General features: G+C 44.6%; 1 protein-coding gene and 1 long non-coding RNA gene across 2 annotated transcripts in view; one reads left to right on the top strand and one right to left on the bottom strand.

Moving 5' to 3' along the window:
* The first annotated feature begins 2,034 nt into the window (after positions 1 to 2,034).
* Positions 2,035 to 19,373, top strand: part of LOC100488711 (embryonic protein UVS.2) — a 59,767-nt gene continuing 42,428 nt past the window's right edge. The window contains 12 exon segments of the mRNA XM_031900466.1: positions 2,035 to 2,762; positions 3,764 to 3,791; positions 5,112 to 5,171; positions 5,461 to 5,592; positions 7,483 to 7,600; positions 10,670 to 10,848; positions 11,594 to 11,675; positions 11,895 to 12,022; positions 12,119 to 12,234; positions 12,698 to 12,914; positions 13,720 to 13,838; positions 14,234 to 14,456. Of these exon segments, the coding sequence (XP_031756326.1) occupies positions 2,697 to 2,762; positions 3,764 to 3,791; positions 5,112 to 5,171; positions 5,461 to 5,592; positions 7,483 to 7,600; positions 10,670 to 10,848; positions 11,594 to 11,675; positions 11,895 to 12,022; positions 12,119 to 12,234; positions 12,698 to 12,914; positions 13,720 to 13,838; positions 14,234 to 14,456 (1,468 nt within the window). The 5' untranslated portion in view covers positions 2,035 to 2,696.
* LOC116410260 lies at positions 18,229 to 19,070 on the bottom strand. Its single transcript, XR_004222214.1, has 3 exons — positions 19,029 to 19,070; positions 18,863 to 18,941; positions 18,229 to 18,324 (listed from the first exon to the last, which is right to left on the bottom strand). It is a non-coding gene; the product is annotated as an uncharacterized LOC116410260 (long non-coding RNA).

Raw genomic sequence — 19,373 nt, 5'->3', positions numbered from 1 at the left:
ACCAGAAGAGAGAACTGTGTGTTTCTTTCCTAGAAGGTAGGTTGGTGAGTGGGGTCTCAGGGTAGGGCAGCTTTATGGGTCAGTAGGTACAGCAGATCCAACTCCCTCAAGCCTCTTCTCTTCATACTGATGCCCTTCCAGGTCCGGGCTGTCCTCTTCTGGTGGGTCAGCAGCAGATACATCATGTTCAGTAGCCCTGTTTGTGTTGTTCTTCAGCTGTTGGTTGCCCACTTACCAAGGAGGAGGAGCCTGGGAGTCACAGCTACATTGGGGGCACTCTCACCAGCAATGGTGGGCAAACAGAAGCCCAGACCTCGCTGATGAATAGGACCCCACATACAGTTTGGGACGAGGCTCTGCTGTTCCCCTTATCAGAGGAGGAACGAGTAGAGGCTTGAGGCACTGTGACCGCTACTCCAGGCACCAGGTAGCCGGGGAAATCACCCTGAGTCTGGCTAATCTAGGGGTTCCCTTTGGAGCAGCTCGGTGGGTGGGACCTCAGGCCTCCTGAGAAGGTCAGTACATTGGTTTTATTCCCCTTTTAATTAACCACTGGATCATTGCTATTTAGGGGTCACTTTTGCACGGAGTAAGTTATGGGCCAGGGCTTCTGTAAGATGCCACAGTCACTGTCTGTTGGGCTGATGTGGGGCTCAAGCCAAGGGAGTCATGGAATTCTGGGATTAAGTGCCACAGTGGAAGAGACAGGAAAGGATAAAGGGGAAGTAAATACTTTCAAATGACAACTGCCCAGTGTATGTGGTGTAAACTAATAGAAAGGCAGAAGGGGAGCTGCAAAGGCATCTTCAGGGGCACAGATATTCCCTACTAAAGGGCTGGTATAGAAGCTCAAAAATATGTGCAGCCTAATCCTTGTCAAGCTTTAGTCACAGAACCCCTCAGTGACTGCTAATATCCTTATCATTTACAGTAGGGGGTACATTATCCCTTATAATACATGAGTGATACTCAGAGTTCCCTGTATAACTCAGCCTGCAGCCTTGTGCCTTTATATGGGCACAGAACCCCTCAGTGACTGCTAATATCCTTATCATTTACAGTAGGGGGTACATTATCCCTTATAATACATGAGTAATACTCAGAGTTCCCTGTATAACTCAGCCTGCAGCCTTGTGCCTTTATATGGGCACAGAACCCCTCAGTGACTGCTAATATCCTTATCATTTACAGTAGGGGGTACAGTATCCCTTATAATACATGAGTGATACTCAGAGTTCCCTGTATAACTCCCTGCAGCCTTGTGCCTTTATATGGGCACAGAACCCCTCAGTGACTTCTAATATCCTTATCATTTACAGTAGGGGGTACATTATCCCTTATAATACATGAGTGATACTCAGAGTTCCCTGTATAACTCCCTGCAGCCTTGTGCCTTTATATGGGCACAGAACCCCTCAGTGACTGCTAATATCCTTATCATTTACAGTAGGGGGTACATTATCCCTTATAATACATGAGTGATACTCAGAGTTCCCTGTATAATTTTGTTGAAAATTTTGTTGTAAGGAGCCCCGTGATTTCTGATGGCGGCCCTGTGGCTTTTAATTGGAACTCTTGCCCATTAAACATTTTGAAATTAATGAACTGGCTAAGTCCCCAAGCTCCCACATCTGCCCCATGGAAAGAGAACTGCCCTAGACCATGAAATACACTGTTCTATTTACCAGTATACACATGGGTGCTGGGACTGGTCCATTGCTTGGTATGGGAGGGGTGTTAAAAGTTCTACTGCACTTTGCACAGTGACCTCAGCGGGTCTGCATAGTCTATTCTGTAGTTATATAACTATAGAGTATGCTCTGATAAACTTCAGTCACACTTTACTGCTGCACTGCAAGTTGGAGTGATATCCACCCCCTCACCCCCAGCAGCCAATCAGCAGAACAATGGGAAGGGGGCAAGATAGCAGCTCCCAGTAGGTATCAGAATTGCACTCAATAGTAAGAAATCCAAGTCCGGCTTGGGACTCCTCCTGTTACATGGGAGTAGGAGAAACAATAGGTTAGCTGAAAGCAGTTCTAATGTGTAGCGCTGGCTGAAAGCTCGGACTCAGGCACAATGCACTGGGATGGTGCCTATACACCAATATATGTGAGAAGTAAAGTGCTGGGTAATAAAGCAATGGTATTTACCTCTCCTTTGTACCTTATTTATCTGTTGGATCAGAATGTTGGAATAGGGTTGGAAGGACTAACAGAAAGCATTATGTAAAGGCCCAGAATAAAAGAGAACCCAAGTCTCGGCTATTCCATTTAAAGACATTTTTTTTCAAGCCGTTGGTTGAAGGTGCCTGGTATTTTATCGAGGGAATAATAGTAGCCAGGCAGCTCAAGGCAGGCATTTATACGTCATCTATTAGAGCAGCCATAACACACTACATGTTTGGGCCTGTGGCCTTGATAAACCTACTTATCATTCTCCAACTACAAAAATTATATTATATAACCAAGGACGAGGAGTTTCCGACCAAAGAGAAGGGAGAGCAGCTCAGCCAAGGGGGCTGCCATTATTAATATTTGTTATGATTGTAGACAAGAGGGCACTTTTACATGGTATAACTTGGAGGCCAATCGGCTGCCTTCCCTCCCAATCCACTGCTACTGGGCTCTAAATATAAGGGCTTGGGAATTACAGTATGAGAGTTCAGGAGAATTCCTCAGCTTGCACAATACAATATGGTCTGCTCCATTTGTGCCATCCTTATCTCCTGTCTTTTTGGCCAAGCATTGAGTAAGTATCAGGTAAGTAAAATGGACTCTTTTGCCAACACTTCTGGCTATTCCCTTTGCCCCATACCCACGCTTTGCTTCTTACCATTCCCTTTGCCCCATACCCATGCTTTGCTTCTTACCGTTCCCTTTGCCCCATACCCATGCTTTGCTTCTTCCCATTCCCTTTGCCCCATACCCATGCTTTGCTTCTTACCATTCCCTTTGCCCCATACCCATGCTTTGCTTCTTACCGTTCCCTTTGCCCCATACCCATGCTTTGCTTCATTCCATTCCCTTTGCCCCATACCCATGCTTTGCTTCTTACCATTCCCTTTGCCCCATACCCATGCTTTGCTTCTTCCCATTCCCTTTGCCCCATACCCATGCTTTGCTTCTTACCATTCCCTTTGCCCCATACCCATGCTTTGCTTCTTACCATTCCCTTTGCCCCATACCCATGCTTTGCTTCATTCCATTCCCTTTGCCCCATACCCATGCTTTTCTTCATTCTATTCCCTTTGCCCCATACCCATGCTTTGCTTCTTACCATTCCCTTTGCCCCATACCCATGCTTTGCTTCTTACCATTCCCTTTTCCCCATACCCATGCTTTGCTTCTTACCATTCCCTTTGCCCCATACCCATGCTTTGCTTCTTACCATTTCCTTTGCCCCATACCCATGCTTTGCTTCTTATTATTCCCTTTGCCCCATACCCATGCTTTGCTTCTTACCATTCCCTTTGCCCCATACCCATGCTTTGCTTCATTCCATTCCCTTTGCCCCATACCCATGCTTTGCTTCTTACCTTTGCCCCATACCCATGCTTTGCTTCATTCCATTCCCTTTGCCCCATACCCATGCTTTGCTTCTTACCATTCCCTTTGCCCCATACCCATGCTTTGCTTCTTACCATTCCCTTTGCCCCATACCCATGCTTTGCTTCTTACCTTTGCCCCTTACCTTTGCCCCATACCCATGCTTTGCTTACTGAGGATTCTCAGAATGCTTAAAGCTGTTTGTCTAATTTCAGGCCACCTTGTCACCCAATAATAGTACTGGTAAGTGCTTTGCTTAATTATTTCATGTACTGCTATAAGTCAGAAACTTAAAAAGTGGCCCCTTGCTTATTGCAGTATACAATAATAATGTAAGGATGAATGCCAGATCACTTGCTTAGCTGGTAATTACAGAGTTCAGGTTTGCTGTAGATTTATTTACAAATTTATTTACAAGTTGCCTTTTATAGCTCTGTTCTGGGAATAGGGTGCAGCATGGAAGTGGAATACAGTGCCGGGGAAATGGAATGGAAAGGGTGACAGCTTGGATTGATATACAACATAGGCTGATGGCAGTAGAGCACTCGTGCTGCCAGCCACCAATAGATGATGCCAGCCATTTGTTTCAATGCAATGTATACTATATATATATACAGGGCCGCCATCAGGGAGGCACAGGGGGATAATCGTCCCGGGCCCGGGCGTTTTTAACTTTAAAGGGGGCCCGGCCATGTTTCCTTAGCTCGGGCCCCCTTTAATCAACTCCAGGCCCTGTCATTAGTTGTGTCCTCCACTATGTCCCGCGGCTCCCCGCTACATCAGCGCGTTTAAAAGGTTGCGCCCGTGCTTACTGACATCACGCGCACAGGACGCAACCTTATAAAAGCACAGAAGTAGCGGGGAGCCGCGGGACATAGTGGAGGACACCACCGGAGCCGGAGGAAGCAGGCGGAGCCAGACGAAGCAGGAGTCCACTGGGGGGAGGGAAGGGGGATCTGGAGGATGCTTGTGGGGGGCCCTGGGGGAAGCAGGAGGATGCTGGGGGGGCCCTGGGGGAAGCAGCAGGATCCTGGGGGAAGCAGGAGGATGCTGGGGGGAGAGCCGGAGGATTCTTGGGTGGCCCGGGAAGAAACAGGAGGATGCTGGGGGGGAGCCAGAGGATGCTGGGGGTAGGGAGCTGAAGGATGCGGAAGGAAGCAGCAAGGAGCGGGCCATAGTATGAGTAATTTGGGGGAGGACCACCAATGTTTTAGGGGGCCCTGGGCTGGCTAGCAATGTTTTAAGGGGTCCCTGCCCTGGCACCAATGCAAAATGTAACCCCTGGCCACCAATGTTTTAAGGGGGCCCTGGCTACCAAAGTTTTAGGGGGCCCTGGCTACCAATGTCTGTATGTCCTTTGTATTGATGGGAGGGGTCACTGGGGGAGGGGCTATTGGGGGTGTGGGAGGAGGGGGGCCCAGAAAATTTTGTTGTGAGGGGCCCTGTGATTTCTGATGGCGGCCCTGAATATATATGACTTAATATGTCCATATCACTATAGAGCTTTCATGGACTCACAATCATGTTCAGATTAAAGCAAAATTTGTTTTTCCCCCACCCTAGGAAAAAGTGATCCCTTCGGCCAGGGCGATGTCTTCAGCAGGATCTTAAAAGCCAACCAAGGTAAACTGGGGCAATGAGTACACACAGAGATTCCCATGTCCTTCAATGGAAAGGTAATGTCTCCTGATCAAAAGGTGATTTTACATCGTCAACAAATGCCCCATGTAAAAATATCCTTGGGGTTGCAACCCTGATGGTAACCAGTAGCAACCCTAGGAGTGACCAAGTCTTTCAGATGTAAATCTATGACTCAGTGCTTTATTGTAAAAAATAGCCATAAAGCAGAACAGGACTGTTGTCCTTCCAAAGAAAGGCAAGTGCCATCATTTTATGTTTATTTTTGAATCAGGAAATGGAGTCCCACGGGTTCAAGAAGACATTGCTGTTGGGGTCTCACGTAGTGCCATCACCTCCACAGAATGCTTATGGCAGAAAACAAATGAGACAGTGTATGTGCCGTACACACTGGATAGTAAATACAGTAAGTTCTTCCAACAACATTTCTATGAAGATTCTCATTCATCCAGGTCATGATATACAGTATCTAGTAGAATTCATTCTAAAAGAGTTTTTCTTGAAAACGTTTCCCCAACTCATCCGAGCGGCTTCTTCAGTTCAAATGACTGGAAGGGAATTCCCCGGCATTTAAACCCATGAGGGTAGAACAGTTACAGACATCCAATCACAATGCTTCCATTGATCGTATTCAGTTAGGGGTTGGCTGAAACTGACAGGTGTAAGAAGGTGAGATCCAGTCACAGTGGTACCAATGGCAGTCCTGCTCTTAGTATGTTCATTTGAAAAATCAAATAGCTAGGTCAATCTACATCATGCCAAAGAGGACCCCAGAGAAGTAAAGATCCACAGGGTTTAAGTAGATAATGGGCAATTTCTGGGCATGAGGGGCATGGTGGGTTGGGGTGGGCCCTGTTAGGTAAATTGCATAGGGCTCCATGATTTCTGATGATGGTCATGCTGAAAGGTCTGTTTTTATTGCCAGCTCTTACAGGGAGCCAATGGGGTCAATTCACTGTGTAGGCGACCTTTCCAATCTGAAGTCTCCTGTGTAAAGGTGCCCATACACCTTAAGATCCGCTCGCTTGGCGATGTCACCAAGTGAGCGGATCTTCTCCCGATATCCCCCACCTATGGGTGGGTAATATTGGGAGAATCCAGGCCAAACGATTTAATTATTACGGCGTGTATAGGCAAAGTCGGTCCGGGGATCTAATTATTACGGCATGTATAGGCAAAGTCGGTCCGGGGATCTAATTATTACGGCGTGTATAGGCAAAGTCGGTCCGGGGACCGCATCAACGAGCTGATGCGGTCCCCAATCTGACTAGATTTTTTAACCTGCCCGATCGATACCTGCCCGATTTCAGGCCAGATATCGGTCGGGCAGACCCGTCGGTAGTGCCCATACATGGGCCAATTAGCTGCCGAATCGGTCTAAGGGACCTATATCGGCAGCTAGAATCGGCCTGTGTATGGGGACCTTAAGGGTGCCTCAGGTGGAGGGTTGGACTGGCCTACCTTCACCCCTTGTACCCAAGACCTACTGGGCTGCAGCCTAGGAGAATTCCCATCAGCCATTGCTTATTTTAACTGTGGGCCTATACTACCTATATAACTGTTGGCTGTGATAGTAGGTCCAGGGTGTCAAGTTTTCTGGGGAGCCCGAGTAGACCCACTAGGCCCTAGTAGGTCAGGTGACCACACTGGGCTCTGCAGAATGGAGTGGAATATGGTAGGCACTTCTGCATATTTACTTTAAAGAGGACATACAAGAGATAGTGGGACACCCAATGCTCAACAAGTAGCAAAGGATGATGGGAGTTTGAGTCTTAAAGCAACACTGCACAATAAAACATTTTTTGGTGGCCCAATAAATGCCAATGACTTGACTGTCTCTTCTTGGTTTTATACCCTCATTGCCACTGTATCTCTGCTTTAGTTTGATTGCTTATCAATCTCCCTATGTTAGATACCACCAAGATGGCTGATAGGGAAAACTATGTTGTGCAAAAGAATCAAGATGGCCATACAGGTTAAGATTTTTATCTCATTAACAATTACATTTGCCCATTGTCTAGTTGTTTGCAGGACAAAGCAGGTAGTTTCCAGCTTCAACTAGACGATATAGCTTGAAATGGTCGTTTTCGTTGATGGACAAATCGTACTTTTAAATGATTGTTTCAGGATAAGCTTGGTCCGACGATAAATGAAAAAATCTTTCGTTTTAGAGAATCTGTAAGCCCTCTGTTTTTATTTTAATGATGCCTTACTTCCCCTTTAAAATGGAATGCACAGACACCCTTATGTGCAATAAACAGAAATTCACGTTTTTTTTTCCTCTTGCTTCTCACAGGTAACAGTGAAGTTAACACAATGACGTCGGCCATGGAAGTGTACGCCACCCTGACCTGCGTGCAGTTTGTCCCTTACACTGATGAAGATGATTATGTCAATATAACATCTGGCGATGGGTACGTTTACGAGCGCCAACAAGTGAACAGATCTTCTCCCGATATTCCCCCACCTACGGGTGGGCGATATTGGGAGAATCCAGGCTAATTCGGTCGTTTGGCCCTGGGACCAAACGATCGAATTGTAACGACGGGTAGAGGCAAAGTCGGTCCAACAAGCCGATGCGGTCCCCGATCCGACTAGATTTTTTAACCTGCCCGAGGTCAGATATCGGTCAGGAAGGCCTGTCGTTTGTGCCCCTACATGGGCCGATAAGCTGGTGAATCGGTCTAAGGGACCCATTTCAGCAGCTAGAATCGGCCCGTGTATGGCCACCTTTACGGAAACTTACATCGGGTGTGTCCTGGAAGAGCCACAATAGATATAATTAGTAGATATAACTCTTGGGGAAATTGTACTTTTTATGGCTTTTCCCAATTACCCTACCAACCACATAGTATTTTATATATTTTGGGGGGGGAAATTATGAAAAATATCACAAGAAAACAGAAGTCTCTATTTATAGGTGCATGCCTCCGCCCCTTTGTGACATCAGACAAGGGGCTGGTGGGCCTATAAAGAGTTCCATTGCCTGGCGGGTAAAGGGTCCCTTTCACCCTAAGAAATAATTCCAAATTGTTTTCTATTGTGTTTGTCAGGCAAAATAAACTTCACTTACACTATAGAAATGATTTTAATCTTATGACCAACTGGTAGCCAATCAAAGCATTAAATGCTCACAGTGGTTGACCAACCTGTATCCAATTGAAGCATTATAATACTAACAGTGATAGACCAACCTGTAACCAATTAGAGCATTAGAATACTGACAGTGATAGACCAACCTGTAACCAATTGAAGCATTAGAATACTGACAGTGATAGACCAACCTGTAGCCAATTAGAGCATTAGAATACTGACAGTGATAGACCAACCTGTAACCAATTGAAGCATTAGAATACTGACAGTGATAGACCAACCTGTAACCAATTAGAGCATTAGAATACTGACAGTGATAGACCAACCTGTAACCAATTGAAGCATTAGAATACTGACAGTGATAGACCAACCTGTAACCAATTAGAGCATTAGAATACTGACAGTGATAGACCAACCTGTAACCAATTAGAGCATTAGAATACTGACAGTGATAGACCAACCTGTAACCAATTAGGGCATTAGAATACTGACAGTGATAGACCAACCTGTAACCAATTGAAGCATTAGAATACTGACAGTGATAGACCAACCTGTAACCAATTAGAGCATTAGAATACTGACAGTGATAGACCAACCTGTAACCAATTGAAGCATTAGAATACTGACAGTGATAGACCAACCTGTAACCAATTGAAGCATTAGAATACTGACAGTGATAGACCAACCTGTAACCAATTAGAGCATTAGAATACTGACAGTGATAGACCCACCTGTAACCAATTAGAGCATTAGAATACTGACAGTGATAGACCAACCTGTAACCAATTGAAGCATTAGAATACTGACAGTGATAGACCAACCTGTAACCAATTAGAGCATTAGAATACTGACAGTGATAGACCAACCTGTAACCAATTGAAGCATTAGAATACTGACAGTGATAGACCAACCTGTAACCAATTGAAGCATTAGAATACTGACAGTGATAGACCAACCTGTAACCAATTGAAGCATTAGAATACTGACAGTGATAGACCAACCTGTAACCAATTGAAGCATTATATACTTACAATGGTGGATCAATGTGTAGCCAAAGTAATGATATAATCACAGTGATAGACCAACTTGCTTCCATATGGATCAATACAGCATTTAGACTTCAAAAATTAGCACAGCCAAATAGTAACTGTGGCTAATTAGGGTATTAGAATGCTTACAGGGGTAGATCAACCTGTAGCCAGTAGGAGCATTAGAATAGTTACAGTGATAGATCATCAGCCTGTAGTTAGCTAGAACATTAGAATACACCTAGTTGTAAACCAACCTGCAGCCAATTGGAGTGTAAGAATGCTTAAGGTGGCCCTACACGTAAAGATCCGCTCACCTGGCGAAGTCGCCAAGCGAGGGGATCTTCTCCCGATATCCCCACCTACGGGTGGGCGTTATTGGGAGAACTTAGGCTAATTCCGTTGTATGGCCCTGGGGCAGGGCCGCCGCTCCCTATAAGCAGAGTACTCAGTCTGCATAGGGCACCAACTCCCAGGGGGGCACCATCCCAGCTGCTCCAAAAAAACATTTTTATATATTATAACATACCCCCCAACACTGTCCCGCCGGTTTTTATAGCGCATCCCGCTGTCCCGGATAGTTCAATCAATCTATGGGGGCTATTGGGGGCACTTACTATGGGGCATTGTCTATGGGGGCAATTGGGGGCACTGTGTGTGGGGCCCCTATAGTAGGCTGCCCTGGGGCCAAACGATCGAATTATAATGACTGAAATAGGCGCAATCGGTTTGGGGACCGCATCAGCTCCCTGATCTGACTGAATTTTTTAACCTGCCCCATCGATATCTGGACGATTTCAGGCCAGATATCGGTCGGGCAGGCCAGTAATTGTTTCCCCTACAGGGGCCAATAAGCTGCTGAATCTGTCCAAGGGACTGATATCAGCAGCTACAATCGGCCCGTGTATGGCCACCTTTAGAGTTGTAGACTAACCTGTAGCCAATCAGAGCATTAAATTATCACAGTGCTAGATCAATCTGTCGTCAATCAGAGCATTAGAATGTTTACAGTGCTAGATCAACCTGGAACCAACTGGAGCATTAGAATACTAACTGTGATAGACCATTCTCTAACCAATAGGATCATGTGGTAGCTTCAGCCTATAGCTAACCAGACATTAGAATGCGCCCAGTTGTTGACCAACCTGCGTTAGAATGCTTACAGCAATAGGCCAAAGTATTTAGATATTTACAGTGATAGTCCAACCTGCATCCATACAGATCAATATAAGATTCACACTTCAAAAATAAGTACAGCCAAATGGCAACTGCAGCAACTACTGTATATATCGGTGTGAAAAGTGGTTTGAAGATCTGTTTATTAACCCAGTTTGTCAATAACTTTCCTATGTTTTATTCCAGCTGTTGGTCCTACATGGGGCGTCAAGGAGGTGCCCAAGTGGTGTCCGTAGAGAAAGGTTACTGTACTTCCGAGGGGACAACCATGCACGAACTCAACCATGCCCTGGGCTTTGTACATGAGCACTCCAGGAGCGACCGGGATAACTATGTTAATATAATGTATCAGTACATCTCACCAGGTATGTGGGGTTAGTAACATCTCCACCAGAAACTAAAGGGCCCCCATGCTCTATAATGTTCCAGCTGAGATGTACTTAGTACAGGGGAATACATAAGGTGCCCTGGTTTCATAGTATGTCTTTGTATAGGCACAGGGGGGCTGTTCCTGCAGTGTAATGATTAGTATATGGGAATTCCTATGCTGAACCTGTATAATGAACATGTACCTGTTTCTATATAGACTATGAGACAACATATTGTATTTATGCTCCTGCATTTGTATTATGGATCTTTTTTCAGAAGGGTGAGAGTGCTTTGTATTGTTTCATTGATGGAGGTTGTTGAATTCATATAAAAGGTGCATAAATGCCCAGGGTTGGACTGGGGGGTGCAGGGCCCACTGGGCCCCCGCTGGCTGAGTCACCCGCACTCCCTAACTCCCCCCACAGGGGCCCCCGCTGAGCCTCCCTTAGCCCCCTGCAGGGTCCCGCACCCGACGTCCTTCCCATGAGCGTTTAATGCGTCAGGGGAGGAACAGTCGGCCAGGGGAGCGCCGGCAAGGGTCGGATCTGGGCCACCGGGGCCCACCGGGTTTTTTCCCCACCATCTCCACCAGAAACTAAAGGGCCCTTATGCTCTATAACAGTGATGATCAACCAGTGGCTCAGGGCAACATGTTGCTCACCAACCCCTTGATGGAAGTTGCTGATTTTATATAAAAGGTGCAAAGACGCCCCAGCCCTTCTGACCTGCTGTTTATGATAGGTGACATCGTCAACTTTGAGATAATGAATACCAACAACCTCAACACAATATATGACTACCGCTCTATCATGCATTACCCAGCGTGAGTATATCATTATATACATATACAGTATATGAGTATAGAAGGGTTACGGGAGATAATAATGAAAGTTTGAGATGATGCCTCAAATCTAATAATAACTATACAAAAGCTTGGGGTGGGGAAAATGCATCCACACATGAATATATATATATTGTGGAGATAATACAACCTCTCCTGCTGCCTTGTGGCTATATGACTTACTTCTTGCCTTTATTGTAGGTGGGCTTTCAGCAACACAACTGGAAAAAACACTATAGTGGCCAAGCTTAACCCCAATATAATAATTGGAGCGGGAAGCACAATGACCAGCTTGGATATTATAAAGATAAACCGGCTCTATGAGTGTGGTAAGCACCGAGCCAAGTGCTCAGTAAATGGCTTACACCCATCTCTGTATTTTATGGACCATTCTAATGATTCCTAATACATATTTTCCCTTTCAGATGTCTGTAGTTCTCTCCTTACTGATGCCAAGGGAACTGTCACCTCAGCCAATTATCCATCTCCTTACCCAAATAATGCCAAGTGTGTGTGGGTCATCCAGGCACCGTCCGATTTGGTGATCAATCTATTACTTCATATACTTCATTTTCTTCTATTTCTATCTTGGTTCAGGGTTGCTTAATCTAAATCACTGTTTATTCTAGGCATACTATATGTGAGGGGCTCCTTATATTGAGGCAAAACAAAGTGACACCCCAAGAACATCAGGTTAGGATCAAACCTACCCTAGCAAGCACACAGGGGTTTGAATGAGAGAATGGAAAATGAATGGGAGAGGAATTAGACAGGAACAATAACAAGAGACAAATGACCAAACTACAGCCTCAAAGGGCCACAGCTTTTTCTTAGCCAGGGTCCGTGACTCCCATTTGAAAAAGGCAAAATTGGAAGGCAAAAACATCCATCAGTATTGCTTACTTCATAGTATATAAAATGGATTAAATATGTAAGTCTATTATTAAATACAGGAAGGTATAGTTTCCCTTTAACACACGCTGACATTAACGTTGCCCCTGCAGGTAACCCTGACGTTCGCTGCCTTTAATCTCCAATCTGCCCCAAACTGTGCCTCTGACTACATTAGAGTTTATGATGGGCGCACCAGAACTTCCCCGCTTCTACTGGAACCTGGGTAACGCGTTCCTGCACTGATCGCCTCATCAAGTATGATGTTAGTGGAGTTTGTCGGTAGTAAAAACCTTAAAGCGACTGGTTTCAGTGCCTCGTACAGTACAGGTGAGTATGGGTTGGCTACAGTGCCGCCGTTGTATTAGATACATATCATACTGGGGGGAAATATATACTCTGGTGGTTCTTAAAGGGCCACTACACCCCACTGAACTATGCTGCCAATAGTATTACTCTGTACAACCAATGAACATACTCGTTCCTGATAATACTATAAATGTAGCATTCCATTCATGTTCTCAAACCCAATATTGCACGACTCTTGGGCCATAGAACCACAATCAGAGAGGTTTAGGCCCATTTGCCACCCTAAGTTGACCAAAGTGGTGCCACATCCGCGGCCACCCCCCAGGCATCACTTTTCAGCTTTCTGTTAGAGTGTTATAACTCTACAAGCAGGTGATAGGAGGTGAATAATGGCTAATGGATTGCAAGAAAGACTGAAACTGCAGGAAGACCTTCATAGAATCTAGGGAGTAGATACACACAAAAGGGAAATAAGGTACAGTATAGTTGTTATTTCATTGTATGTTACACAAGGAAACTGGCTCAGTAGGGAGCACGTAATAAAGTAATGGCACCTAAAGCATCAAATATGGGGCACCAGTAAAGCCAACGACAAAAGCCTTCTCTCATTGCTTCGTAGGACCCCTTTCTATTGGCTGCAATGTGAAACTCTGTTAGAAGCCCATTGCCTGAAACTCTGTTCTGGAAATGGGTTTCTGGGTCCGACTGACTTGCTAGAATTTCTGTTATTGGTCAATCGTCTTCGAGTCCCCTAATCCATATATATTAGATGAGAAGCTGATAAATGAGGGATCCTGTTAATGCGCTTTCTTTCTGTTTCTACCAGTGAAATGTGGAGGCACTTATTACACCCCATCAAGGAACATCACTTCTCCTGGATACCCCAAGAATTACCCCCCTAATAGCAACTGTTCCTATATCATCACTGCTCCGGCTTCCCATAAGGTAAGGAGATACTCTCATCCAATATATAAATTAATTCTCTGATTTGATAGACATGCAATGATCCTGCCAGGAGAGGGAGGGCAAGATCCCAGTAGGGCCCAGCTTTGTGGTTACAGGAGTGTATAACTGAGCAGGGAAACATAAGAAGATGGATCCTGTTTCAGTGAATTAAGCTTTAGCCATTCTGCCTGGCCTTCATGGAGGCTGGAACAGCAGGGGGCGCCCTTGAAACACATTCATATTTTTTAATAGTGCTTATATCATGAAATCTAAAAAAAAACCAATAGTGTAAGTTGCACTGCTCCAGGGACAAATCCCTTCAGGTCTCTACCTGTTTACAGAATGTAAAAGCACCAGCCTCTGCTCAGACTTCTACTGTTCCTTCTGTCTTCTAGGTCTCACTGAGCAAGATCAGTTTCTATACACAAAATAGCCACACATGTAGCAATGATTACCTGTCTGTGTATGATGGGACTTCCACTAACGCACCCCTCCTGAAAACATTCTGTGGACCCCTGTTCACCCTTTCGGCCACCTCCACTGGTCAGAACATGTTCCTCAGGTTCATCAGTGATCAAACAGAGCAAGCGCCCGGCTTTGTGCTGACATACAGTTTTGGTGGGTATTGAGTAGCAACGTTATGATAAGTCTCTGGCCAACTCCATGTAACATTCTGCCACTTTACTGATCATCACCCAATCATGTATTTTCTATTTGCAGTGCCTATATCCTGAAATGCAACTTAGAATATGGATCCAATTCCCCTGGTGATTCAGATGTCATTCATATTGAATCCTAAACATCTTGGATATCTTAGCAAGCATTTATGTCCTTAGATGGTCGAGTAGAACATAGCAATTTTGAAATATGTGTTCAGAATGTCTTATTTCTCTTTAGAAATATAAGGGCAGGACTGCTGCTTACAATGGGGATCAGATCTGTGCCACTGTGACAGAATGCTCTGTTATACAGATAGCTAGAATCTCAGCCATAAAGCAGGGCAGGACTGCTGCTTACAATGGGGGGGATCAGATAGGATCTGTGCCACTGTGACAGAATGCTCTGTTATACAGATAGCTAGAATCTCAGCCATAAAGCAGGGCAGGACTGCTGCTTACAATGGGGGGATCAGATAGGATCTGTGCCACTGTGACAGAATGCTCTGTTATACAGATAGCTAGAATCTCAGCCATAAAGCAGGGCAGGACTGCTGCTTACAATGGGGGGGATCAGATAGGATCTGTGCCACTGTGACAGAATGCTCTGTTATACAGATAGCTAGAATCTCAGCCATAAAGCAGGGCAGGACTGCTGCTTACAATGGGGGGATCAGATAGGATCTGTGCCACTGTGACAGAATGCTCTGTTATACAGATAGCTAGAATCTCAGCCATAAAGCAGGGCAGGACTGCTGCTTACAATGGGGGGATCAGATAGGATCTGTGCCACTGTGACAGAATGCTCTGTTATACAGATAGCTAGAATCTCAGCCATAAAGCAGGGCAGGACTGCTGCTTACAATGGGGGGGATCAGATAGGATCTGTGCCACTGTGACAGAATGCTCTGTTATACAGATAGCTAGAATCTCAGCCATAAAGCAGGGCAGGACTGCTGCTTACAATGGGGGGATCAGATAGGATCTGTGCCACTGTGACAGAATGCTCTGTTATACAGATAGCTAGAATCTCAGCCATAAAGCAGGGCAGGACTGCTGCTTACAATGGGGGGGGGATCAGATAGGATCTGTGCCACTGTGACAGAATGCTCTGTTATACAGATAGCTAGAATCTCAGCCATAAAGCAGGGCAGGACTGCTGCTTACAATGGGGGGATCAGATAGGATCTGTGCCAGTAAGTAAATGTGTTATAAATATAAGTACAAAGCAGTACACATTCTTTTTATATAATATACATTGTTTTTATTTAATTGTGTGAATAAACCTCGTTTTGCCACTAAACTGATTATGTGCTTAGATTTGTGCCCAATTAAAACACACAAACATATTTTGGCCATTTAAACAATAGGGGGCTGCTACACAACTGAAAATGGTTAGTAAAATGTGAGACCCAAGGTCTTTTTTTTGGATCAAGGGACACTAACACCAAATATAAAATAGTTTTTTTTGGTTATTAGAGTGCATAATGTTACATTAAGTAAAAGTTCTTATAGAGCTTCTCCAGCAGAATCCTGCAGTGAAATTACATAGTCAAATCGGAAAAACGTTGAAAACAAAGTTGCAACTTTTTCCCCACAACTTTTAATGGGTTTGAGACATTTTTGCGTCTGACCCCAAAAAGCCGGTTAGTAAATGCCCCCCCCATAGTTTCTCGGGTGTCTCAGCAAAGCAAAACTCCAGTCCCCCCTCCCTGTTCCCCCAACCTTTCCCTGTCTCTCTAATAAGCAAACAGAGCCGCTCAATGTCACACAACAATGGAACGTTTATTGTATAAATCTGTCTCTTTACAAAAAGAGAAAAGATTTAATATTGTTGTCAGCCTTCTGTTTGAAGGGCGACTTCTATTTGATTTAGCATCAGATGCACTTACCAACGCTTGCAAGTGTTTTCTGAATTCCATATTTCTTTCCTTTGCTGCAGAGGAGGCTAGCCATCGGGGACCAGATGTTATTAAGATGTTATTGTGGGGCCCGAGGATGACAAATGGGCCCCTGTGCCCCTACCCCACCCCCCGATGGCTGCCTTGTAGCAGAATTAAGTGTAAAACAACTGTACTTTTCCGAGTCTATCTTGGAAACGTTTCCCCAACTCATCCGAGCGGCTTCTTCAGTTCAGATGGCAGGTAGGGAATTCCCCGGCACTTAAACCCTTGAGGGTAGAACAGTCACAGACATCCAATCCCAATGATTCCATTAAACGTATCCAGTTAGGGGTTGGCTGAAACTGACAGGGGTAAGAAGGTGACATCCAGTCACAGTGGTACCATGATTCCCATTGATGCGGGTGTTAATCCTTCGAAGTACATGCCTGGAAGTGTGAACTGTTGTGAAATCGCTGGGACTGCGCCCAATTTGACACGACCACAACTTTTTTTACCAGGCGACCAATTTTTCCGTGGCAAAACAATTTGGTAATTGCGAAATGCACAAATTCACTGCAAATCCATGTCTGCCGAACAACATTGCTCATCACTACTTGTCTTTGATTCAGTTTCCATAAAGGCCCAGTCTGGGGACCCACAAGTTCTCAGAGCTCCTTTTAGAGGTTTGTATTCCTTCTCTTCAGCCTCTGCATTGGGTGCCACAGTTTCGGCCCAATGGTATAAAGTCCAAATAACGCCAAGTTTATGTTCCAAAGGGCGGTGGGAACCAAACAGCAAGTACTGCTCTTTCAGTTCCCTTGAAGGTGCCCAGGGCTTTCTTTTCCACTTCTTCCATGTAACAGTTCAGTAGAACTGGAGACACAGGAAAACCCATAACACCACCATGTTTTTGTCCATAGAAAACTCCATTGTGCTTGAAGTAGGTGGTATTGAGACACAGGCCCAGTAAGGAACAAACTTGTTCTGGATTCAGCTTTGTTCTGCTGTATCAGCCCAATAGTGTCAAGTCCTAATAACGCCAAGTTGTATGTTCCAAAGGGCGGTGGGAATCAAAAAGCAAGTACTGCTCTTTCAGTTCCCTTGAAGGTGCCCAGGGCTTTCTTTTCCACTTTTTCCATGAACCAGTTCAGTAGAACTGGAGACACAGGCAAACCCATAACACCACCATGTTTTTGTCCATAGAAAACTCCATTGTGCTTGAAGTAGGTGGTATTGAGACACAGGCCCAGTAAGGAACAAACTTGTTCTGGATTCAGCTTTGTTCTGCTGTTGAGGGCGGTGTCTTTTTTCAGCCGTTTCCTCACTCTGCTTATCATCAACATACAATGGCGCTTTACAGTGCCGCTTTCTATAGCACAGCCAGCTGTCCCGGGCAGTTACTTGAATGTCCTGCAATGCCTCTCTCTCCCCTGCAGCCAAGGTAGAGGTTACTTGCTAGTTAGCCATTTGTCTCTCTGTCTCTTTTTATGTCCCGCTCGGACCTTCTTACTGATTTCTACAAGTTTCACTGATGTTGATTCCTGCTGCCTCTTTCTTTCCCTCTGGCTTGCGGATCAGTCATCAGGGCGGTATGCAGCAGTTTCACAGCAGTTCACACTTCCAGTCATGTACTTTGAAGGATTAACACCCTCATCAATAAGAATCATGGTACCACTGTGACTGGATCTCACCTTCTTACCCCTGTCAGTTTCAGCCAACCCCTAACTGAACAAGTTCAGTGGAACCATTGTGATTGGATGTCTGTGAGTGTACTACCCTCAAGGGTTCAAGTGCCGGGGAATTCCCTACCTGCCATCTGAACTGAAGAAGCCGCTCGGATGAGTTGGGGAAATGTTTCCAAGATGAACTGGGAAAAGTCCAGTTGCTTCAGACCTAATTCTACTACATAGAGCAGGTGTTACAGCTCGGCAGATGTTTTTGCGCCACCTGAGGAAGAGAAAAAGGATTTATCATATGAATTCAGTGTATTAGGTAAAATGTTGAAATAAATATATAAAGGACAAGGAATAATTCATTGTTGGGGTACCATTATCTTAGGTAACATTTTAGTCGGGTTCTCACATATATGGGGAATTTATAAATAGTTCGAGTTTGATTTTTTTTTTCACAATTTAAGATATTTTGCGCTCAAAGAACCTCAAATTGGAATTATGCTTCGAAAACTCAAATGTCTGTTATTAAGTGCAAAAAACCTGAAAACTCCAATGTAAAACTTCACCATCTAAATGCGAGTGAGTTTATATAGAAGTAAATGGGAGTTGCCCTGGGCAAAGTCGTGCCATATTTTTTACAAATTAGTTAATTCGAGGTATTTGAGTTTTTTTTATGTGAAAGAGTTTTCCATATTAATAAATAAGAAGAGAATTTGATATGTGAGTTTATTCAATGTAGAAGAACTAACCAATTCCCCAACAAATGAGCCAGTAATATATATAATGGGTACAGTAGGTAATATTATCCCTACCTCACACAAAGAACAGTGAGCTCAGAGAGCTCATCCAGATTAGCTCGGAGGGGGCTCCCTCCTCGCTCAGTTGTTCATCCTGGTTATAAAAGAGAGAAGATGAAAAATGAATATTTCACAGGGCAAATGAATACAAAGTTTGTAACAGTTTTCTTTTTCTGCTTACACTGTCACTGCTCTCCCCTGATGACTCCCCAGAATCAAAATAGGGCTCGAATGGGGGCATGTCCCTTCGGTTCTCCTGGTTAAGATAAGAAAACATTATTTTATGAGATCAACTCCGATCAGTACAGAATATGATAAAACAAATCTTTAACATTTCTTTCATTGCACTTTCATCCGTTCATTGATTATTTTCTGCTTACCTCACAGTGACAGGAATGGTCACTGTCACTGGATTCCTCCGATGATGTTGGCTGTTGAAAAGACAGGAAAAGGGGATTAAAAATAAAGTCAGTTACAATCTTTAGACGACAGTCTGCGTGTTGCAGTCTAACCCAACCTATAAAAC

The sequence above is a fragment of the Xenopus tropicalis genome, chromosome 4 (genome assembly GCF_000004195.4).
Source record: "Xenopus tropicalis strain Nigerian chromosome 4, UCB_Xtro_10.0, whole genome shotgun sequence".
NCBI classification, from domain to species: Eukaryota; Metazoa; Chordata; class Amphibia; order Anura; family Pipidae; genus Xenopus; species Xenopus tropicalis.
The sequence above is the reverse complement of the archived record's forward strand: the minus strand, read 5'-3'. Positions and strand labels throughout refer to the sequence as shown.